Source organism: Candoia aspera, chromosome 2 (genome assembly GCF_035149785.1).
Source record: "Candoia aspera isolate rCanAsp1 chromosome 2, rCanAsp1.hap2, whole genome shotgun sequence".
Taxonomy (NCBI): domain Eukaryota; kingdom Metazoa; phylum Chordata; class Lepidosauria; order Squamata; family Boidae; genus Candoia; species Candoia aspera.
Genome location: NC_086154.1, coordinates 252,332,054 through 252,358,336, shown reverse-complemented (window position 1 = coordinate 252,358,336; position 26,283 = coordinate 252,332,054). Strand labels below are relative to the sequence as shown.

Sequence of the window (26,283 nt, the reverse complement as noted above, 5' to 3'; positions counted from 1 at the left end):
GCCGAAGCGGTACCTATTAATCTACTCACATGTGCATGTTTTCAAACTGCTAGGTTGGCAGGAGCTGGGACTAGCAACAGGAGCTCACCCCGTCACGCGGATTCGAACCACCAACCTTCCGATTGGCAAGCTCAGCGGTTTAACCCGCAGCGCCACCGCGTTCCTTAATACATTTTATTTATTAAAATATTTATACCTCACTTTTCTGGCTTAAATAAAGGCACAGAAGTACATAGATACATAATGTAAAAATATATTTTATGTTCTGTAATCATAATTTGAGATCAGAATCTACTAGTTTAGGTGGCCGTAATTTGAATGACAAAACCCCAACCTTGTGTAACATATCACAGTAAGCCAAATATTAATAACACAGCATTAAAAATAGAATGTTTCAAAGTAGTTTCTTGAACCCCATATAGGTTATACTTTATTAATATAAATTGATAAATAAAAACAAAGAAATCTCTGCCTTTCCTGGCATCTTTCAGTACTATGAAATATCATAAATGGATATATTATGCTTAACTTAGTTACTTGAAGATAGCAGTGTATTGCAAGTATGTTTCCAGCCCTACCAGACCTGTTTAACAACATGTGGATTTTGCTAGTGCTGTATAACATCCTAAAATCCTAACTAAGATGAAAGGCGGTATAAAAATATGTGGATTACATAAATAAAAATATATAGGAAATAAGAATGCATACTCTTGTGAGCCCTGACTAGCCTAGAAACAGCTTGGAAGACCTAACTGCTGGTATTTGCAGGTAGCTCTGCATTTCCAGTAGAGAAAGCATGCAGTTTGTTGTTGGTCTTATTTATTTGTACATATTTATATAGATGCCCATCTCACCTAATGATTCCAGGTGGCTCACAATAACAGTAATACGGTAATACCTAGTTTTCTGGAAACTAACAGGGTCAGGGCCATCTGAAATTTGTGGGAAGGCTCTTCCACAGAGAAGGCACCATGGCAGAGAGAAGAGACTTCTTAGAATCTCCTAGATGACACTGTTTCACAGAAAGACCTGGAGCATGCCCACCCTGTCAGATTGACGAGATGGACAGGGAACACTGGGGAAAGGCAATCTAACCCTCTGCCATGTAGGCCTTTATAGACGAAAGATGGGTATTACATAAGAAAGTGTAATCCTTCTACAAGCTATTTATTACATATCTGTCTCAACAATCTCTTAGAAATTACTCTTAAGGATGAACATTCTATCCATGGTAGGGCATTCCTCATTGCTGGAGTAACTACTGAGCAAACTGCTCCTGGTGAAGGAAAACTTCATTGACATAATAGATGAAACAAGCATGATTACATCAACCCTTACCTTTGGACACTGCCTTATGCTGTAATAGATCATAGTACAGTGTCTCCCCCAGCTTTCCTGAGGGCCATCAGCATGTGCTATGATGAGACGATGATAGGATAGTTAGAGTTTATGCCCAGATATTAAATCTTGGCTTAAGGCATGGATGCCAACTGTGGCCTGGGACCCACATGCAGTTGCCCTTTTTGTCCTCCCTTTTGCATTTAGGGAATTTGGGTGGTTGCCAAAGACAAAATACGTTATTTAAACTTTGTAGATACTTAATGAGTCCATTTCACTCCTTAATACTCCTGAAACTTCATGTCTCCATTCACTTTTGTTGGAACCTCAACATGCTATGAAAGGTCTGGTGGGGCCTTCATGCCTTCTGAAGTTGCACACCCCTGGTGCAGAAAGTTTGGCCAAACTTCTTATCATCTGTGGTGAAAAGTGTGTGTTACATTGAAAAAGGCCCTTCTAAGGCATCTGGTACACTCGTAATACATACAAGTGAGTTATAATAATAAGTGAATAGCATTTCATTTAGCATAATGCCAGTTCTTTAACTTTTTTGCTTTTGTGTGCAGCCAGCCACATAAAGACGCAGGACAAACCACTTTTGACTTTCTTTTTTGATCAGCTGAAATATTTTCACATTCACCATAAATCTGTTACTCTTCGAATTTATTCTGTTCTTCTAGCAATAGAGAAGGGGTGGGTGGGAAGGGGGAACAGAAAGGGAGAGACCAACAGTATTTTAGAAAAATCAATTTCTCTGAATTTTTTGGTTTTATTTGATTTAATGCTCTACCAATACAGCATTTATGTGTTTTTATATGTAGGGGACAGGAGGGAGATTTGATAACAGGTAAAGATAACTTGCTATGAGAGCAAGCAGAAATCTACTTATTTGACTAATAAAAAAACAAACTTAGTAATTTGTAATAGAATAGGTAGAATGAACTCTTGTGTCTCCAGAGGTCTGCAATATGATCTTCACAAAAGGTAGCTTGCCAATTTAATTGAGGTAGTAGTTATTTAATTTTTTTATAGATAGGTATAGCTTTCAATAAAACCACATATGCCTATAATACTGCAATGGCAGATGCATCTCGATTATTAGAGATGGGCTCTAGGGAATATATACAACGGATCTTGAAATTTGTAAGCAGCTGTTTAGAAGGGGGGTGAAACATTGTAACACATACACACATGTTCCTTAAATGCAGTAATGTTTTGTTATTTTATTGCAGGTGTATTTCAGAAATGAAATTTATTAACTTATTGAATTCAGTTCCAAATAAAGAAGGAAGATTCTATGCCTTGATATTTATCATTAAAGTACAAATGTTATCTATCCATCCAATTCAAGAAACAATGTTTTTTTATTGGTTATAGTGATTTACTTTAATTATGCAGAAGAAAAAGAAATTTCAAATCATGACCCAAGAGCCACCAAGAGGGTGAATGTTTATATAAAGTGAGGTTAAAAGTGCTAATGAAACTACTCCTTATCTAATTCAAGAGGTTAGCCACACATCCAGCCATGACGCTCATGGTGTGCTGGGGGGCGGGAGTCACTCCCCGTTTCTCCTCATATGGGAGTTCTTATGATATCAGCACAATTAAGTGTAATCCTGAGATAATTCAAACAAAAGGAAACAAAAATCTCCCAACCCTGATAGTATAAAAGGTATAATCCTTTGCTTTGCACCGACAAACTTCAATTTGTGAGTTTTGACTTACAAATAAAAATCTCCCAACCCTGATAGACAGGAATGACCCTTTAATAAAGCCTTTGCATGGTTTGGTATACAAAATGTGTGCACAGTTCATAAAAGTTGGTTTTAAGCCTAGGTGACATGGTGGCCAAGAATGCTATTAGCAAGTTGCTAATTGTGTCTTTGCTCAGGGAAAGAAAATTTGACAATGTTCGGTCATGCTTTAAGCACATTTCATTAAATGAATAAGTACTATGTAAGGTTACTCTTGAAAAGTTTGGGGAAATGATAACTAGTATAAAAGGTATAATCCTTTGCTTTGTACCCAAACTTCAATTTATGAGTTTTGACTTACAAATACAATCTGTTCATCTCTATCTGGTTTTGATTTTATACAAGTTTCGCTGCTATTGAATCTTACAATAACGTTTTTGGTTAATTTTTTGCCCCTTATTTTTCAGTTTTGTTCATTTTTCAAACTACTGTCTTGGCTAGGCAAGGATACCAAGGAAGGAAAGAAAGAAGATTTGCCTTTCTTCCATTATCACCAATATTTCTTATGGGATGTGCTAGCGAAATTTGCTACTAAAATTATGACTGGTGTTTTTCACTAAACACGAGAAAGCTTCAGGGTTTCAGGAAAGCTTCAGGAATTGAATTCACAGTCTAAGTAATTCTCTCCTACAGAAGACAGCTAGAAAACCATATCATGAAGGATTTGCTGGGGGGAGGCGTGGTAATGAGGTAATGAGCTAGTAAAAATTTAGATAGAAAAGGAATTATAGTATTGTTTACGTAAACCAGCAATCTTCTCTGAGCTACTGTCTGGTTAAAATTTCCCATACTGTTTCAGTGGCAGCATTCTGCGCATATATCCTGAAACAGTCCAATTCACCACTTCGTCTGCATTTCCTTTTACTCCATGTGTAGACCACTCTTGCTTTCATCATGTTATGGTGTACATAGCAAAATAATTTGTAGCCAAATTTATTCTGTATATAAATTTGGCTACAAATTATTTTGTTATGTACATCATAAGAAAATGCTAAATTAACAAGCTTTACTCTGAACTCAGTATTTACAGTTATTTGCAAATTTCCTGGTGAGGAATGCTCCAGGGTTCGAGAATGTGATCACAGTAATTAGCATGCTGTACAGCCTGTTGATGTAGAAAGGGCTGCATATTTCTAGACTATCTGCTAACTACTCATGCCACTACAGAGAGAAGCAACAGCAGCAATTGCTGTTCGCAATGTGTCCAGATATAACTTTAGTTGGCCATCTACTTCCCTCTAGCTATTCGATTGCCATTGTTTATGTGCCCATAGGGAATGGAAATAGGGGTCTTTTGATTGTGGATAGATCCCAGTTCTATGACCTGTAAATCATTTAAGAGCTGAGCCTTTCAACTTAAAAACTAGTGCCTGAGTTGTCTTCCCCCCCTTCTCACTCATATTTTTTGTTTCTTTTGTGATTTTTTTAAAAATAAGACTGGAAGCATGGGCTGTCTTATTTAGATGCTCTAGGAGCTATTTTCAGGACCAATGTCAGAATGTTTCAAATAAGTATCATTGGGATTAGGCCGTTGTCTTCATTTTTGCAAATCGTACAGTAGAGCGTTCTTGACTAAGTATTGGATCTTCCACTTATTTCTGCATCTGTGAAAGTGCATATCCAGAGCAAGGTGGCCCTACCTAACTGATCCCCAAAGAGCTAAGCAGGGTCAGATTTAATTAGTACTTGGTTGAATAACTTTCCTGTTCCATCCAATATTTTGAGCCTGAAACATCAGTGCAAGTATTCAGGCAAAGGAATTTGAAGAGAACAGGAGACAACAGAAAGAAGACACCACAGCAGGACATATGGCATTCAGAAGGACAAGCTGTGGCACTTGGCTCTTGTTGAGTGACAACTGAGAGAACAAGAGGAGGGGGTAATGTAAGGGCACGAACCACTTTTGAGACGGGGAGCACAACACTGAATTAGTGTCCTTACAAAGTCATCTCCTTGGTCTACAGAAACCACTCCTGCCACCATTGGTCTTCTCGTAGCACTTGCCAGTGGGAACTCAAGCTCCTAAGAGATGCAAATTCTCTCTTCACATATTCCATTGTTAAGAGAACAAACATAAAAGGTGTTTCCGATAGTTAATAAAACACGTTGCTTCCTAATCTTCATGCTACAGGAAAAACAAGTATTACAGGTAGTCCTCATTTAGCAACCACGACTGTTGTTAAGCAGTCACTAAGTAAAATGCAACTGTGCTCACAATCTTACTTCAACTTTCTTTTGCTTTACAGATCTGAGGTCGTAAATGCAAGGACTGGTCACAAAGTTACTTTTTATCTCTGTTGTAACCTGAGCAGTTGTTAAATGAGGCAGTCACTAAACAAGGACTACCTGTATAGATACTGATCTACTGATATCTCTGAGCAAAAGAGTTTATGTGCTTGCAGCAGTTTTTGAGACTAGTAAGAACTGCAAAAAAGGAATGTAAGAAACGTCCCCCCCCAACATCTGGTAATATTTATTTGGGCATTCAGCAGATCTGTAAGTAAAAGGCCAACCTGTTTAGCTTTAACGAGAATAATTTCCATTCATCTTTCAGATCCTCAGATTTTTCCACTTATAAACTTCCTTTAATTTTTGCTTGAACATTTTGCTACAAATTGAAGATGTCAGTTAAGCTCACAAAACAAAAACACCACCTTTCTTTCTCTTACAATTGGGTTATAATGCATTTTGCCATATTGTAGTAACAGAATGTTAATACACATTGCCACTTCCTAAATTTTCTTGTTTTTTAAACATTTCATTTGGTAGGAAGTTGAAGTATTTCTACTGATTTCAATGAATGCTGTAATTTTTTTTAAACTAAGGCACTAATTATCTTTGACCAATAATAAATACTATACATTTTCCTACAATGCACTTCTACACATTCCAAAGTTTCAGCTTGTTAAAACACTGTAAATGTTTCCCTGATTTCACATTCCTATTATTTGAAAAAGAAAAAAAGTAAGTCTGAATGTGTTTCAAGGTACATTGTTTTGGGATCTCTAACACTGAATAAATCCAGTGAATCAATTATTTCTATAGCAGAGAAAATATACACAGAAATCACTATTATCCAGAGTTCCCATTCTTCATTTCAGCCACAGTGGCCTGGCTCTGAAGGTTCTCAGATATAGCGGGAATACTGTGGGCAAAATCCTAGACCTTATGCAGGATAAAAATGCATGGATCAAAATACATTATACATACATAATCTGATGAAATAGAAAAAGAGAAATGCAAAGTATCTACACAGAAAGTTAGGAGTCCACATGAGTTGATCAAGCTGGGAAATCTCCCCCAGATGAGCAGAATCATTTTCTGTAAGAAGTAATTGGATTCTGGAAAAGGCTTATTTTGAGAGAGATTCTCTTTCTGTAAACTGAACAGGATCTCCCACTGCTTTGTGCGGCCTTTTCAAAGGTAAGAGAGAGGAGAAATGTAGAAATTGAACTCTTTGAGCTAGTGGCCCACAGTTAAATCTAGATTCCACCTTATGGAAATATTTGGGACAGACAAGAAATCATACATGTTTGCATAAAACACTGTGATGTCATTTCAAAATAAGACCAATCTGGACTTTTGTCACACATGTTGCTATGTGAACATATGGTTGCCATGCAAATGCAACTTTATTGGACAACCCCAATTACATACACAGATTTTTGTCTGATTCATATTAGCCTTTGACACTGAGGTGGTCTTAGTACCATGGTGGAGGAAAGGGAAGGGAAGTGTAACTTACTAAGTAGCTTTCAAACATTGCTAACTATGGTGGTATTGAAAATATCCTTCTGGATTGTCCGAGGGCCAGTTGTGTGTCTGGCTGGGAATGAGGAGCAAGGTGGTTCTGTTCCTATTTCAATGGCTATTTCCAGAAAGTGATGCTTTTTATTTCTTTTTCCTGCATTTCTTGATTTCATTAACCACCTTGAAACAATGCAAAGTATCTACACATCTCTTGAAATTGCTGCACACTGACATCTGCAAGGTCTGATGCTTTTTTCAAAACAATAGAAGCAGTGTTGCACTCCAAGCTCTGCCTCGTGGGTGATGTCAGACGCTCTCACAAAAGCGCTGGAGCTTGAATCGTGATGGTGCAATATAGCTTTCGTAACTTGCTTCCCAGCCCCTCACACCCACCGCTGGATACCTCGGCTACTGTATTAGGTCAACACAAGATTTGGAACAGGGAGGTGGGTAGGAGAATATGATACCCAAATGGGTGTCTTAGAATACCCAACTGGTACCTGTGGCATGAAATGGTATTCACCAGCTAAGCCTATGATCAGAGATAATACGGTCCTTGTTCCAGTTACCACTCACTCTAATGTACTGAACAAAGTAACCTGAAGCAGTCTAAAATATGATTATTGTTTTGATTAGGATATATATTCTCCTTTTAAAGCTACTTCACTTGCAGTGTATACATGTTAACCTTTCAGGCTTCATAAAATGTGGAACTAAAAGATCAAGCATGTAAAAGATCACCTATAGTAACACAAAACCGTGTATATACTAAAGGACATGTTCTGGAGGTGCTTCCCTTGTTAACTTACTGCTAGCTAGCTGCTGGATGACAAAGGAGCAAGCCTTGAAGGTAATGGGCAAGTTCCTGTGAGGTCTGCCTCATATATAGTTTCCATTATGTCACGATAGACACAGAGCTTTTACTTCCTACTGTACTGATGAAACTACTTTTTATTTGGTTTCCACTATATGCTCTGCTCTGTTAATACGTGTGTGTGTGTGTGTGTGTTGGGGTGTGTTGGGGGGCAATCTTGCTACTTTATTTTGACAGCTTCAAAATATTCTTATAAGCCATCTTGGAACTGAAAGGCATAGAATAACTTTTCCAGTAACCAGGGAATTTGCTGTTGTGTGACGAGGGAATCAGCACAGATATGGTTAAAAGCAAATCAGAGGAAGTCATAGGCACTAAGTTCATCATGGTAACTAAATGATCTCCACTGTCACTTCTGGATACCATTTGCTGGGGAATAAACACTAGAATTATTTTCTTAATGCCATGTTTGCTATCTTTCTGGAGACATTTTGCTGGATCCTGTTCAGACAAAATTCAAACAGACAGACCCCTTTATCTGATTCAATAGTGATTTTAAAAAATGCAATGTAGCCATATTTTATTTGTTATGAGTGAAATTAGGCAGCCTTCTAAAAGCCAGATCATTGTGCTTCAGTGACTGAATTTGGCCCACAAGCCAGTGTGGGTCAGTGAGGTCCAAGTTCAGATAATCAAGTCTGCCTTAATGAACTTTATATTTCTTTCCTATCAATTTTAATTTTGCAGTAGCTTATTTTAATGGCTGGGCTGAATATTTGGCTAAAATCTTGTTTTCTATATTTTGCAGCAGGTGATCCCTATTCTTAGACTATTATCATTCTGCCCCTTGGCCGATTTCCAGGAATGTTTGAATATGAGCTTCTCTCAAATGTAATTTAACAGTGTTGAAAAATATCCAGCCACTTCCTTATTTTGAGGACAATCAGAACTAAGTTGGTGCTACGGAAAAGATTGTTTCCTCAAACATCTGTTTCAGGGATCAGAGTTAAATGCAGTTGAACTTTAACTGACACTATCGTTTCATTGTGGAAAATAAAAAAAAGTTATGCATAGTTTGGATACTAGGAATGGCAACTACCAGTTTCCATTCATTTACAGAGCAGTTTGTAAAATTATGAAGATTTTACAAATATCAGAAGGCATCAGTATCAAAGACCAGACTATACATAATATACATATACATACATATACTGTACATATACTCTGTGTGTGTGTGTGTGTGTGTGTAAAAAAAGAGAAGTAGTAATGTCTCAGCTACTAAGAAATGGCACAATGTCCAGTGGCTAGCTAAAACAGTACAATATTGGAGGCGGAAATAAGACAATATGTGACTGATAAAGAGAAGTGGGGGAACATATAGAAAATGCAGTTTTAGAAAAAACAGTATTGTATTCTGCTGTTATACAAGGGAAAGTAGCTTGCACATAAAATAAGGGGTTAGCATGTTGTTGTAGAAAGAATGCCTAGGAAGCTACATGGCTAAAATCAGGACCTTAGAGACAGAGATCTCATTCAGGAGACAAATCTACTACACCTAGGTAATAATACTTAATTCACAGAATGACTTACTTTTGCTGGGAATTATGGGAGGCATTTATCCTTAAGCAGATTTACAACAACACATCTCTGGAAACAAAAGGAATTATAACTTAGCTAAATAAATGTGTAGGATCTATGATAATGGTGGTGGTAGCAGCACAAAGGAGAACTTGAAGCTACAATGAGAATGGAGTAATTTAAAATAGGAAAACACTGCCCATAACCTTTATTGCAGATGATGCTTATTTTGAAAACAACCCTTTTTATTTTAATGAATTTCAAAATGCCACACTAATACAAATAATTTAACAGGCCAGATCTATAAAATCACAAACTGATAAATGATGCTCCCACTGCACTTTTCTTCCTATTTTACACATTCAAGAAATATAAGTCACGGTTTAAGGGAGCTTTAGTCTGATCTGAATTAATCTGATAAATCCTAATACCCCCCCTTTTTTAAAGAAAGAAAGAAAGAAAGAAAGAAAGAAAGGAAGGAAGGAAGGGAGAGAGAGAGAGAGAGAGAGAGAGAGAGAGAGAGAGAGAGAGAGAGAGAGAGAGAGAACCTGTAGAAATGACAATTAGCTACAACAAAGCAGTCCAAAGTCACAGCCAGTAACAAAAACAGCTCCCCCAAAACTGCAGTTTGTTCTACCTGCAAAAAGGAAGCATGTCACCAAACTTCTTCTCCTTTGTTTTGACCCTCAGAAACCAGATACAACAGAGCAAGCCTTTCACAGGAATTGAAAGCTTTACAGTAAAGGGACAGCATTAAGTTGTTTGCTGCCAAAGCTATCTGCTCCAAGCATTTGCAGGCACATTCCAAATATGTTCCCATTGCTCTGGGGTAGCTGTAAGTTTCCTTTCCTGTGCAATTCCTTCCAGAAAAGAGGGATGAATTACACTTGATAGCACATGCAGTCCATAGCTCTTGACCAAGCCAGTCTCATGTCTCCTTCCCACAAATCTCTTGCTGCCGATCTGGATAGAATTGATGGCATATCTGAGTAGGCTGGAGAATCAAAACTTGAAAAAATGAACAGATGCACAAAGGCAGTGGAATGCCAGCTCTAAGGATACATTAATGCTAAGTATGTGTACTTTTCAAGGCAAGGTTCTATTTAATTACTTGGACTGTTTATATTTTAATATGCTTAATTAAGCAAAGTAGCTGAACCCACCTACCCCATCCCGTTTCAAAATCCCACACAGTTTCTCTGAACTGCTAACGAAGTTACGGTCAAGATAAATTAGGAAGGAAAAAGCAGAAACAACATGGCTCTTCTTGCTTAAAAATGTGTAAAGTTTGAATATAAAGAGGGATAATTTCTCTCAAAGTAAGCAAGTATCCCTTTTGGGCTGAAAGAAGTAATCAAATAATACAAACAATAACTGTTCTAGAAAACTAGTAAGGGAGGGAGGGAGAAGGAAGGAAAAAAAGCATTCAGAGGAAATAGTAAAACGGAATTGCAGTATATTTTTTATCTTGCAAGCAGCTTAACATTTGGTTACTGATAGCAATTTTAGATGAAGGTACTCTCTCTGGAGATTTAAAAGTATGCAAATGCAAACTATATAGCAGCACAAACACACACAAGCTATACCTTTGTATTACATTGACATTTTATTATTTAATTAAAATACTCTTATTTTTCTAGCTCACACATGCTTCCCTTGAGACGATTTTTCTGTTAGCCTGCTGGCCTTGACTTCCAGCCAAAAACAATTCAGAAACAAAAAGAGACAACAAATCATATTTTCACAGACATTTTTATCTCTCAATACAACCCTGTTTTCACACAACATCATACAGACTCTATGAAAATTATAGTTTATTGCTATAGCCATCCAAAGGCAGCATGGCTTACAAATGCTCCATTGGTGCCTCCCACAAACTCTGACAATTTCTTAAGTTGAACTATTATCCAGGAATTGTCATTGTAGAACAATAGTGCAATCTTTTGAATGAGATTGATAAACAGTTTACAGAGAGTATCCTAGAAAATCAACCTAGTTACCAACAGAAAGCCCCAAAGTAGGGGAAAAACAATTAAATGTTTCAAATACTGTTGAATTTTCCTTGAAGATTCTTTGAAAATACCTGATGTATCTCAGAAAGATGGACAGTCCATAAACATGGGATCACATATTATCTCATGCCATCAATTAACTCTTACCTGATGGCAACCTTGAAGATTTGAGTCTCGCCCGTATGAGGAGTAAGAGCCCCTTTCTGTTTTATCTGTTTCAGAGAGAAAGAGAAGTATTATCTGATTATAGAGAATACATTATATAATTAATTAATCTGCATAGAAGAGCGATATTTATTGCATTATAGTAGATGTCTCCAATCTATTTTATCAAAAGCCCTTCATCTTCAGACCCATTTTCTGTAGTAAGGAATCATATCACCACCGTGTCTGGTCTTGGCCCGTAAATAAATTTTGAATCCACATCACCAGAGAAGAATGGCACATGTTCCTCATCTCAGTATCATAATTTTCTAACCAAAGAAGAACATCAGATTTCCTCAGATGAGGAAAGAGCTTCTACCCTCTTCTGAAATTCAGGAACTTTATGCTTCTGCTCATGACACGCAATGGGTGAAATCCTCTAAATACTGTAGCCCGAAACCAATAATTGCATCAGGGAGAGAAGCTTCATGGCTGCTTATACCTCAAAACAAAAGTGAGGGGCAACACATTGTAGAGCTCCATATTTTTGCTCAATCTGGCCTTCTGGTACTTTTGTGCACACCCAATGTCATACTGTTCTTGACAATGTTCTCCCATAGACCTGTGCAACAGAACTCCTAATGGTCTCTGGTTTAAAGCAGCTTCATAGTTTGGCATGATTACATTTCTAATTTGAAATGCCATTCAAACTTCCAGAATATCTATGTGAGACACTCACTTTTAAAGGAGGAAACAGAATCTCTTTTCCTTTTCTTTCCTATCCCTAAAAACTGCGTAAATTTATTTTTATGAGCACAGCAGGAAGGTTATCCATGTCGTGACCTGACCGTAATAATTCTCATTGATTACACTGCAGTCACCAGTGGGGTCAGAGGTAATCAATCAGAAGCTCCAGATGGTAAATTTAGCAAAGAAACCTTTCAGAAGTCTGATTTTTCACTCTCTTTCCTAGCTGAATTCCCTACTGAATGACCTGATCTCTGCAGTTGCACTCCAGAAACAGCATTTTATATTAGAATATATCACTCTCTAACAATGTTGCGACTTTCTTAGAATTGCAGGAGACATGAATAGGCTGTGATATTTCATGCCAATTCTATTATCTTATCTGATTTTCTTGTCTGCTCCTAAATTTTTCTTTAAAATGTCAATCGCACATGATATAGTTGGATACGGATGTTGTAACTCTGATGAAAAGAACAGAGGACTGGATTTCATTTATTACAATGGTCATTAGTAAACCAAAGGAGGAATTTGGTGAAAAATATCACGTCTGGGGGAGATGGGCAGTGGTAAAAAATTGATAGATAAATAAATAAATGAAAACAAAAACATGAAAAGCTAGAAGCCCTGCCATAAGGTCAGCAAAGATCTATGATAAGTCCTGACATGAAAATTAATAAAATTCTGGCATGAAATTTAATGAAAGTATTCCAATTGTTGTGTGGAAGTGAAAGATTAAACAGGAATAATTCACAATTATTAGGAGCACCTAAGATGAGCAGAGATAAGATTCAATAGCCTAGCACAGAAATAAATAATAATTATGGGATATCTATAACACTGTACACCCTCCCCACAACTTTTGGTGGACAACAGTAATGACCCTTGGGTGCACAGATCTAATATAATGCAAAGTTCAGGTTGTTTTTGCAATCAAGCATATAATAAATTGCAATAACTGGCTATATATAGTACAGTACATTACCCCTGTAAATGAATCATTTAATTACTATCACATACTTCGCAAAACCACCTTTACTTTAAAGGATGTTATTTTATTACAGAATATTATGCTCAGTCTGGTTATCACTGAAATACAAGCTGTAAGGAAAAAGAAGATTCACACTGCTGTTTTCTTAAGAAAGTGCTGAACTAAAGATTTTTTAAAAATTATTTGATTAAATGCACACAAGGCTTTATTTAATGTTTTGTCCAATAAAGTCGGGATTCAATTAAAATAATAACTATGATGTGAATTCATTCTATAATATTGTGGACATTCTACATGATTTCAAAGCGGCATCTACAAATCTATTAACAATATTATATGAAATTCTACTTCTTTTCAGTTTTACTTTGTTCTTTAGAAAGATGGAACTTGGTCAGGCAGTAAATCTTTTATATTCAGCCCCATGGAAATATATGTCAATAGTACTAATATACAATTATAACTCTACTTTTATTTGACTTGTCATTTTGAATTTAGCTTTCAGACAGGAAAAAAGGATATTTCCACCTGCTGTTAAAATTGTCTGTCATAACAGAACACAAAACAAATACTACAAGTTGAATATATCTATATACCCAAGGATATAAAGTGCTACACATATTTTTTGTGAGTTCATAAAAAGGATTTTTTCTAACAGTAATGAAAAATACAGACAGGAAAGTAGAAATACTGAATTCACTTGAAATTTAGTACACTGTGAGTTAATGGAGGGGGGGAAAAAGAGGTCCATGAACAATTCAGACCTTAAATATTTGACCAGCGATGAGACATGAAACAGGAAAAATGTCCTGAACAGGAAAGGAACTGTAGAGGTTTTACTTCATATCACACCTACAAGGTGAGGTTCCTCAAACTCTTCTAGACAAAAATACATTTTAATGAGTAGATGGGTGAATAAAGCTAACAAATCTAATCTACTGAACCAGGCAAATGAATTTCATTTACTATGTGAATACCTGTCCTCCTCCCTCCCTCTCCTTACTATCATATCAGATACAAACTGTCTCATTTTAATTTTGGTTGTTAAAAAATATTTATCTAGATGCGAAAATAAAACGCACTGCAAATTACAAGTTGTCAGGGTTAAAAATCTACTTCTATTTGTGTGGGGGAGGATGAGAGAACAGCACAGACATGAATCATTCTCAGTAATTTGAGTGTTTCCATGACATCAATGGGCACTCGTCCAGGACGCTGTCGAAGCCTGTGAGGTACCAAAGAGACACAGGAACCAGCAGGAGATTGACTTCATTTTTTTAAGGATTATGCTCCTTGTAAAGATTTCATCTGTAGCATCCATTTTTACCACCAGACAAATAGCTTTGGAGATCAGGAATGAACATATTTCATCCTGAGAATGTAAGCCTTTAACTTTTATTACATCTTTATTTTTGTTCCCAAATCCAACCAGAAATGTGTCTTTCCTCCCAGTTAAGAACAGAATAACCAAATTTACATGAAACTCTTTAGGGACATGCATGTATGGGTGGATAGGTGTGGGTAGTGTTCGTATATACGCACTGTCAACTGTCATTATGAAACAAACTGACTTTTTTGGTAGATGTCATTTCATTCATGAAGGGGAAAAAATTCTCTTGAGGGGGAAAAATCCATTTAAAATGAGCTACACTCTTTATGTTGATTTTCTGCTTAAAATTCACTGGCACATTTGTTTCAGATAATAAAATTTGAAAGAGGGTTAATAATATTCTGGTGGGGGCTCTTTAAGTAACTATCTGTGTGCATGAATTTAACAAAAAAAATAGCTCACTTGGAATTTTTATACTTACTTTGTAATGTCCATCGTTCTCTGGCATTACAGGAAGACAGCAATTGTGAATGCATATTTGTGGACTGGGGTGGTATAAATTATTGTTAATTTTTAAAGGGACTGTGTGTGAGGGTTCGGTTTTAAAAAATCTACAACAATGTAGAAACTCGACACATTCACTGCGGAATTTTCGATACAACCCTCCAGTACCAGAATGCGGCAGCCGCTGCGGATATTTTTTGGCACAAAGACAACAGTGCCAGTGCCAAGCCCCATGGCTACAACTACTCAAAAGAGGCATAAGGGTAGCATTAATTGCTCAAGTCTTTTACTGCATGGAGTATTGCTGTCCATATTAAAAAAAAAAGCAACCTAAATGTACCAGTTAATAATTTGCATATAAACCAGGAAAAGGGTACTGAAATCTCGTTGTATATCTGGTTAGATTCTCCATCACTAGGACCAATATTGCACTGATTGCTAATACAAAGGATCTATCTTTATATAACAATGTTGCGATAGTCAAAATAAAACTTACAAGAGAAGATGACCCACAACAATGCCTTACTATTACACAAGTGGCATCCGTGAGAGTAATTCAAAGGAAATACATTATTAATTACACTAATACCTTTTTAAATAAATAAACAGACAGAATACACATCAGCCAAAATACATACAAAGAAAAACAGAATGAACTGCCAAGGCTTTTCTCCAAGGCATAATACACATACAGACACTCAATGAACACCTAAGAAATAAAAAAGAATCTCCTCTCAACTCAGTTGCTTACTATGCATTTCCAAGCATCTGAGATTAACTGTAATCAAAATGAGAAAATGAGGGGGGAAAAAGCACAAAAGCACGGTAGAATTTCCAGTCAGTCCATGAAGAAGCCAGTTGCTTCTCTGTAGTGTCCTCTGGCAAACTGAATTAAGCCAAAAATTCAAGTCACCTCTCACCTAACTTTTTTTCTTTTGTTCTGAAAGAAAGGTCAGCTTGTCTTTGCTCCACCAACGGACATTTGGCTTCCAGGTTTGTGATGTTCTTGTATTTTAACTTCTTTGAGAGTTGGATTTAAGAGGCACAGTGACAAATATCTTCAAATATAGTTTGACTTCAGATGGTTGAGAACCACCTTGTATTCATATTCCTAGTTTCATAGTCATGGGACTGCTTCTCTCTGGACTGAATTGCTTATTTCATTGCAAGGGATTATTCGTTCTGTAATTTTAAATTACCAGGTGTTGGGAAAAAAAGAAAAGAGTTCATGGGGAAGAGACAGAAAGGGTCACATTTCTGTTCAATATCTATATCTTCACAGACTGGAGTGCCTATTGTGGCGTACACAGGAGACTTACACCTGGAAAATGAGACAGTCTTGTCTTCATATGCTACCTATCAGGCAATCCTAATTACAAGTTTCAGATAACAAGGGTGTATAGGTGTACAGCTGTCTATAGGATGGCTGGAATGTATTTAGGAAGCGGTTTAGATTTATTATTTTCACTTCTATTCCTATCTTACTTCCTCTGGGGTAAGCAGTATATTGAGACATATAGAGAAATGGATATACCACACACACCTCTCATTCACTCACTCATGGCTCTCCAGTGGTCCTACAGAATTTTATTCAGATAACCACACTTATAAACTTCTTGTGCCCAATTCTGCTCCATCGTTTAGAGAAATCGTATCTGTTATGGCTCTCCTAGCCTATTTCTGGCAATGAATGGCATACAGTAACAGAAATGCTGTACTCGTGCAACATGGATCTATGTAATTCACTGGAAGTTATCCAAATAGCTGGAGTTGCACTATAGACTAAGCCATTACAAATAACCATCCAAACAACTTGGCCAAGTTTAACACTAATCAATCTTAGCATGTTGCTTGAATGCACAATGGGTTGTATGAACATAGCCATTGTGCTTTTCATTAATGAAACATAATCTAACAATTGTGAAGTATATGTCCAGTTCCATAGCATTAGGGGAAACCCTCATTTGTTTGAAAGGAAAATAGTTGGGGACATAGCATTTCTTCTGTGACACTGAAATAAACCATAACTTGGAAGAGATTCTATTCTTATGAAATCTTTTGAAGTATTTGAGTGAAGCTTAAATGTGCAGTACTAGACATTCATGAAGTGTGATGCACAAAAGGATCAAAGACTAACCCCAAAGGACTCTTCCTGGCATTTTATAGTAGTATAAATTTGCCCCAAATTTTACTGACATAAAATGAAGTTGGATATCAAAGAAATATAATATTCAGCATAGACATAGAAACTACTGAACACGGAAGCAAATGTTACCCTAAAGTCCACTCAACTTAGGCATTATCAAAAAAAAAAAAAAAAAAAGCAAAAGAGTGATCTTTCACCTATGGTTTAGAAAATTGAGAATGTGCAAAAAGCCCTCTCCTTTCTTTTGTTCAGATTTCTTCATTTTTGTCTGTGCACTGACCATAGCATAACTAAACCGGAAGCACTGTTTCATACGACTGTAATCAGAAACTGTCTCAAAGACATGTTTTGACACCTTGATGTGAAATGGGTTTACAAACTATGACATATTTGGTTTTCATCATAACCTATTAAATTCAGATACTGCAGCAACCCATTGTTAGGGCAACAAAAAATAAAAAATTTAAAATTAATTTTTAAAAAAAAATAGAGGGTATAAAATGAAAGCAACAGAACATGAGCCACTTGCCCAGATCAAATGTTGTGATACCCAAATCAAGCCATTGCATTAGCATTTCAAATCAACAGACAGACCAACAACCTTAGGTATAAGAAGGTCTAAGAGGTTTAAGAAATTGATATGCCCCAGAGATACTGCAAAAGGCAGGTGGATATTATTTTCAAAACATGAAAAACTTTAATGTACACACTGACATACATAAAGATGGGTTGTTCCTAAAGAGACAATATGTTGCCATTGTAATGTGCTATTACAACAGGAGATTGTACAGTTTAACACACCTCATCAGAAGATAAAGACAAAGCAAAGTTTAAAGCTGCACTTAACGTAAAGATGTTTCCAGATGGACAGTTTTTGGTGTGAGGCTAATTCAATGTTCCTGACACCTACAAATCACAAGGGGACTTTGCAAACTTCTGTGTTGATTCTGTTAGCTTAAATAGCTGACTAGGTCTTAGCCGGAACAGCATATGTGGCATAAATGAACATTGTGCAAAATCTCAATATTGGTTGATGCTTCATTTTTTGAGGCTCTTTTACTACAGCTTGCATTCTGGTGCACACCAGCCACAGAGACTGGTGTCAAGGAAAATAAACCAATGGTTAGATCCACAGTACCATTAAGCTCTGCTGTTGCTGGAGAGTTGTATTTTCTGTAGTACTGTATATGCAAATCTGTAGCAGCAAATTACTTGCCAATGATTTGTATAACTTATTCTTCGACTCTCTACCAATGATGTGTTGTCCCCTAAAGTCAGTGCTCTTTTAAAAGCAACCCCCCCCCCCAAATCACTAGGACAAAGCTGTTGAACTCCTAGTATACAAAGGCTGTTTAACACATTAATAAAAATAGGATTTAAAAAATGGAGGAAATAAGAAGGGATATTACAGATTAGACAGAAAGGGCCAATCAGAGGCCCAGTGAATACAGACACAAAACTGATATTTTTATTAAGGTTCTGAATAAATGGCAATGTTTTAATACATGTCTTAGAATTATGATTTGCACTTTATTTCAATATGTAACTTCTACAAATGTACCATTGAACTTACTCAGCAATACTTATTTATTACATGCTTAGGAAAGTACTATTTATTGACATGAAACTAGTTATGCACCTGTTGTCCTAGAAGGATATTAATCAATTACTTCAGCATTTACAGTTTGGACATTATCTCCATAGGACTAATACAATGATGAAGCTGAAAAAATCTTAAATCTAATGCATATAAGCCAGCAGTCTCCTAAAAATCTGATATATAAAAGCTTATAGTGAACTTGCATCTAACTATTTGATGTTTGATCCAAGAAATATTTTTCAGCATTGACAAATCAGGTATACTGTACAGCCACACTTAACTTTTATAGAGTATATATACTGCCTGAGCCATAATTTGTCTAGAAAATTATAGCTCTATACTACATTCAAATAGTTCTACTCATTCTTAAAATAAATAGTCAGTAAACATTTCTTAATACACCAGTCAGGAAATACTGATTTATGTAGCAGATACAGGAACTGAGAATACGAATGTAACCTGGTCCTGTAATTTAATTAAGATTTTTTTTCCTAAAAAAAATGTTGCTTTCCAATGGCCTTTGAAGCAATAATATTTCATAGGTTAAAGAAATCTTATTACCTCTGTGATAGAGCTCTAAATTTGTTTGTCACATAGGAACTGCTTATTTTATGCAAATTAATCTCAGTTTACCCAGATGGTCTTACATATAAAGAACTATATACAGTTCTTATACCAATGACTTAAAGCAAATGGTTTTTATGTATCCATTCTCCATTTTGTATCCATTTTAAATGCTTCTTTTATAATAAGTTTGTACAGGTATATTTTTAAGATAGCATCTCAATCTGAAGCACTAAAATACTGATTTTAAAAACCTACAGAAAAATAAATGCAGAATAATATGTATCTGTATCTAAGATTTGAAGAAAACATTAACTTTGGATGATTAGCATCCATTAGAACATGCTGCTAAACAGGTGGGATTTTTAAAATTTATGTTGAACTAATTCCTGTCAATGACAAATATAGGGACAGAATAATAGATACACAAATTAGAAGTGTTTAGCAGGAACAATATTTCAGTGGAAAACATGTATCTGAAACTCTTCATTGGATTACTCATCTCAGAAATTGGAAAAAAAAAATTCAAAGACATTCTCCCTTCGCTGGACATCTTACACGAAGAGTAACTATCACGAGATTCATGGATTTTGACCTCAAAAATCTTATTTGATAATGTCAAGATCTTGCATGAGATTTCAGCTGTTAAGCAAGAAATTTCAGCTATTTTTAATTGTGGAGGGTTGTAGGTGTATTTTTGGAAACAGCCATGCCCTTCTGCCTGTGGGTGATGCTTTGACAATCATTTATCTCAACTTATTAGAACTGAACTGCAGTTCAGGAGAAAAAAGTACCACTTAGTACAAGAAATTTCTTTTTATTTTTAAAAAGTTATGCCAAGTTCAAGAAAAGTAAGCATGCATGTGTTATTTTGAAATCTTAATTAAATGAACTGTATTGGATCCAGATGTAGGTACATATAGTGAGTTACTGGAAGCAGACTTTTAAACTCCTACTCCATTCACTGACCGTGTTTGGGTATGTCCATCATAACTGTCTCCATTTAAAAATTCCTCCAACCATCATTTGGACAAACTCCGAATTTAACAGTTCTTGTACCTACTCAACAAAAATAGCAACCCATTATTTGTTTGGAAGTAGCAGCACAACAAATTAAGGCTGTTACTATTCATGAAAGGCAGGAAACCTGAGATTTTAGGCAATATGGAAAGAAATTGATCTCAGAGGCTATTGAAAGCAGAATTAAATTGGGCCAATAAACCTACATGGTTTTAAAAGGGTAAGACAATTCCTAGAGGTATAGTAGACAAAAATGTAACCCTGACAGTTGGCCAATGGATACTAACTCTGAATAATCTAACAATAAAAAACACTGGAAGACAGTAGTCTTCATACATTTCTTGTGGGCATTTCATAGAAATGTGTTTGGCCAGGATAACTAAACAGTTTTCCTCCAGAAAAAAAATGAACACATCTGGCAACAGTATAGAAGTGGTTTGCTTAGAAGCAGTCCTCTGGGATGTATGTATGTATGTATGTATGTATGTATGCATGCATGCATGCATGCATGCATGTATCCATCCATCCATCCATCCATCCATCCATCCATCCATCCCCCCTTGTAGTTTACAGCCCTGGGTGGTCTCTGAGAAAGGCATCCAACCTTGCTTAGCTATTTTTTTTTTTTTTGACATCAACAAAGTTGGTTAGGTGCTAAATCTTAAAAAAAAAAATGAGACAACAGATATGAAGAGAATAAATTGAGAAAAGCTGGATTAGATTAATCCAAAAGCTGATCTAAAAACCAGTCCAAGGGTTTTGGTTGGAAAGGGACTAAGTTGGGAAAGGCAATTATCATCCTTCCTCTCTCTAAATTTTTAGCAAAACACAAGAGCCAGCAAAATGTCTCCGAAGATCAATTTGTAAATTTTATCTTGAGATTGCTAGATGAATGCTCATTAAGGGAAATTCCCGTTCTGACAAGACGGTTGTCTTTCTCTCCCTCCACTATCCTAAAAATAACACCAATTTTCCAGTCTCAGTGTTTTATGTCATAATTTTGCTTGAAGCATTTATTTATTTGTTTGTTTCACCCTCTGCCTTAATCCTAGCTGACTCTTGGTGATTTACAGATATTAGTAACATATCAAATAACTGTTGTAATACAAGTTCATCAAAACTAATACAAGCAATATAGGTTCCAGTGATCCACGGAAGCCAGTTTTTTACCCAACTCTAGAAGTCCATGAGAGTGACCACCTTTCCCACTGTGACAGGCTGTTTCCAGGACACTAGCTACCACAGAGCACTGCTATCAAGCCATTCCTGTTTAGGGTGGGGTGGCTACCCAGATCAGGTGGGCAGAATTTCTCTTTGAAAGACAGTCTCTTAGCCACCCAGGCCCTGAGCCACATATGGCTTTAAAGACAGTGACCTGCACTGTGAATTGCACTTGGAAACACAATGTCAACCAATGAAGCTCCTGCAGCAGCTGTGTGCCATGGCCACATCATAGCACTAGCCACTGAAGGACTGCTGACAAACACATGCTTGATGGACTAACCATCTAACTAGGCAGAAGTCACCTTCATACACTCGTTAAAGTATGAACGTGAAAAAATGACTAAAACATGAAAATATATTAAATATTAAAAAATCCCAACTTCATGTAATCTGTTCTCTATGCAAATCACCTGTACTTCATGTAATCTGTACTGCATAGATTTAACCTACACTGACAAACAAACCAGGAAAAAAAAATCTGATGTTTATGGTAGTTACTTCAGCAAAACCACATCAGCAGTGCCAAAAATGCATGTACCAAGACAGAAACTGGTAAGACAGGAGTGGAAATAAATTAAATTTTGTATAAAAACTAAATATTTCTGCACTGTTAGGGTCAGTATAGCCCTGGTCACCTTATCTTAATTATTACAGTCAAACTGCTAAAGTATCTTCCTTCTGAAGAGAAGTTGATATAGACTGGATTTCTTGGTTTAAAAAAAAAGCAGGGTGAGGAAGGCCATCTCAATCATTTTGCTAAAGATAATGGAGTTTCCCCTGTTTAACAATTGTCCTGTTACACTTCCACCTACTACTCAGTGCCAGTGATAATGAATAGCACTGTTTCTATTATTCTACTAACATCATAATCTACTTGTATTGTAAGTATGATGATGGATGATCATAAGGATCATAAGGATGATGACAGGAAGCACTGCCAGAGTCCTGGTCATAGAGCCTATTCTCCTTGGCTGAGCTATGATTAAACCTAATTACAAAACCTGGACACCCACAAGGAAAATAAAGATGACGCATAACTGTGAAAGGGCTGTAACTTATGTACTTGTGTCAGATGTCAGGACTTAGTATATAAGGGTGGCATTTCTGTCACAAGGTCACTATGCATGTGTGTCATTATTTTTGTGTCCTAATGGCTTGGTGCAGTCACCACAATTAAAAAATATATTGCTGTTTGCTCTTTGGTTCATAGGTAAAAAAACACAACGCATCAGAAGAACGTGATCACTGCTACAACTACTAAGGAATATATATACAGGCTAGGTTCATGCAAGAAAAGCCCATAGCACATTAGGAGTTAAGTTACTATGTTATGCAATCCAAGGTGCTGTGTTCTGTAAATCAGGGTTAACGGTTTACTGTGTTGCATAGATCTAGCTAACAGTGGTTCATTCAATAAACCACAGTCAATCAAATAAATGTCTCTGTGTAGCATGTAAAGGAAATCACTAAGTACTGAAAGCACATTATATCAATTCAGTTTTCGTTATAACAGCCCTATAGGATAGACTGTCTTTTTTATTCCCATGTTACAAATGGTGGTACTGAGAAGGGATGATTTATCTAAAGGAATCAGTTCACAGTTCACGCTCCATAGATTTTTCTGCCTCAGTTTCTTAATCATTATTTTATTATTTATTATTTTTATTTATTATTCAAATTTTGTCACCACCCATCCCCCCCAAAAGAGGGACTCTGGGCGGTTTACAATATGCTATGGCACACTAGTTTTCTCTTATTAACATATCCTTCTATTGATAACGGGCTTCTCTGCTTACTTCAGTTGACGAGTTATAACTACAAATGCACAAAGTTTGTATGTGTAAACTTATTTTCCCTATGAAACTAATGAAACAGTTACCTGGCAGTAGAGATATTATATCAGGGGCTGGGATCACATAGCACAGTAAGCCATAATGTTGCTTGCTGGTTTGCAGCTTAATGTGTTGCGCGGATCCAGCAAATTTAAGTTTACTTAATAAACCATAGTAACCATGTCTCAGTGTGTTGTGTGAATACAACCAGTGATGTTCAAACTGGTATTCAAGGAATCCTTTCCATATCAACTCATCTGCAAATGAAGTGTGAGCATCTGTTTGTTGCAAAGGATTCTAGGGAACAAAGTCTGAGCTGGTTTTCATTATCAGCCGAATTGTGCTGAGAGGCATACTAGGACATTGTCAACACTTCAATTATTGCAGTGTAAGACCAGCAGTGATGGCGATCCTGTCTTCCAGGAAGCTTTTCCATGACGATTAGCCTTCTCATTAAAGAACAGATTACACCCCAAATCTCCAGTCCTTTATGTAATTGTACATAATAAGGTTATTGTATGTATATGGGATGAGAGAAGATAAATAAAAGAAATTAGTTACAATGACTGACCTACTGGAATGTTGACACTGACATTTCAAAGGAAATATATCATATTATATTTTGTTTTTATTTTGCCTGAAATATTTCTTTCAGAATTACTTTAGGAGTCACTACTTATCCTATCAATCCTATTCACATTTCACTTTCCTTGTGCAACAGGGCATCCCACCATTGTGGTGACTTTTTAAAGTATATTCAGAGATAAGCTAATGTTGGCTTATTACTACAGACATCCAGTTAATGTCTAAATCTGTACAGAAGCCTACTGATGATTCAAAGTTTTCAGCACTTGCACCTTAAAACCATTCATTACAAGAAATCTAATCATTAGAACACCTAAATAATTAAGTTTCTTTGAAATGGGCATTTCATCTGTGGTCAAACCTGGGTAAACTGAACTTCTGTAAGGAAAAAAAATGCATTACATGTATTACAGAATGTCTGACATTTTATGTTTAATCTCAACAAGATAAAACACAATCTTTAATGATACATTCAGGAAATACAATTCATATTACTTAACTAATGAAAAGGGTTATAATAGGAATTTCCAATGTGGAAGAACAATGAAATATTTTATAATTCATCCAAAAGGTTTGAATTAGCATTATCCAGCAGAGGGCATCCATAAGCTAAAAAGATGGTTACACTTGAGACCTTTTTTTCCCCCTATTAGTACAGGTATGGAAATTATTCTGAAAATATGGGAAAAATTCTCACTTCATCTAATAAGCAGACCAAGGTAAAGTGCATTGTGGGAAAAAGTGCACTAAAATAGTTCTCTGTTTATACGACACCTGTTTAATTCCAATGAAATGCATTATGTTAAGGATCGTTTGAAAGTTTAACAAAAGACAGACTTTCTTTTTCTAATCAATCTTTACTTCCCAAATTTTTCCTTTGTGTTCTTTCCCCCCCCCAAAATAATGAGGTTTGGACCCAAAAATTTTAAGTATGACTAAAATGAAAATTAAATGTTGCCAATACTGATAAAGAGTTCACAAAACTTACTATGATGGTAGTGGCTAAGGAGGAGGAGGTGAATACTAGTTGTACTGAAGCTTCTACGTTAGTTAAGATACAAACAGACTGAAATATGATTAGCCCAGAGGGATGCCTGCTTGTTGATGTAGTAGAGATACCAAATTAGAGAATTCTACTAGCACAGGACTAGCACAGCAGAAAATGAATGATCTCCTAAAAAACTCCACCTCTCCATGAAAACCTCACAAAGACACATATTTTGTATCAGAAGGAATTTTGTAGCATAATCTTTTTTTCTTCTCCTCCATAAGCTATTGTTTTCTAACCTGTTTAAATTAATTCCCTCAAAGAAATCTAAGAATTCTATGTAACAGCAGGTGTTATATAGCAGAAGTAATAATCTCTCTCTCTAACACACACATACACTCCGTATAAACCTGGAGTAATTTACATGTTCGTTCATGAATGCCCTACAGAAATAAATAGAAGAGGTCCAGCAACAGGGATCTGTGAGTTGCACCAAGATTTGTAAAGCAGGCATCTTAAGTTACATGTAGGTCATAATAAATAATACTCATGGCTTAGCCATTGTGAGCTGCAATGTTGCTGCATCAGTTGAAATGACAAGCTTTTATTATTCCTAAACACTTGATTTCAGAAACATTTGCACAATCTGTTAAGTCCAGACAAATTTAAATGGTTCTGACATGCAGCCTGTTAGGGTCAGTGACAAGGATAATGCCTCCGTTTGTGGGTAAAATTTTGTGGCATATAGGTCACTCTCTTAAGGGGAATCAACTGTATCTCTCTTCTTTGCATTTCCACCACAATCCTTCATCCTGCAGCCTGGAGCTGAGAGTGAAATGCAAGAAAGGAGTCGAGTGCTCAAAGCAAAAATCTGCTTCCAGGACAATCCATTATATCTGACAAGTTAAATGTTCCATGGTAGACCATATGGCATCAGAGCAGGGCTGACGATGGAAGAGGAAAACTCAGCAAATGCATCACAATTAAGGAGTTTGACTACAGACTATATGTATGTGCGTGTGTGTACATGCACCCCCCCATATAATATACAGAAAGAGACCCCCAATTAGGACTCTGTGTGATTCACCTGCTCATGGTTCACCAGATTATTTTCTTTAATGTTATAGCTATTACCATTTAGAACACTGTTCTCCATTCACATGGTTCCCTACTGATAGATCTGCTACCAACACTAGAGCCTTTTTATATTTCTTGATGTTACATTTACATATGGCATCACCTCCTAAAAACAGAAAAGCAACTATCTAGGAATAATTAGAATTAACTAGAGACTTCCTTAGGTATTTGGCTGGTTATGCTGAATTACAGTAGGATTTAGATTTACAGTGTGCTCCTAGGAATCCTTGA

General features: G+C 36.3%; 1 protein-coding gene across 7 annotated transcripts in view; it reads right to left on the bottom strand.

The window, feature by feature from the left end:
* TCF4 (transcription factor 4) overlaps positions 1-26,283 on the bottom strand; it is a 363,342-nt gene that overhangs the window by 173,439 nt on the left and 163,620 nt on the right. For all 7 annotated transcript variants that reach the window (XM_063295805.1, XM_063295804.1, XM_063295799.1 and 4 more), the window contains one exon: positions 11,394-11,458. In XM_063295805.1, coding sequence (XP_063151875.1) covers positions 11,394-11,458 — 65 coding nt within the window. The remainder of the gene's footprint in view (positions 1-11,393; positions 11,459-26,283) is intronic.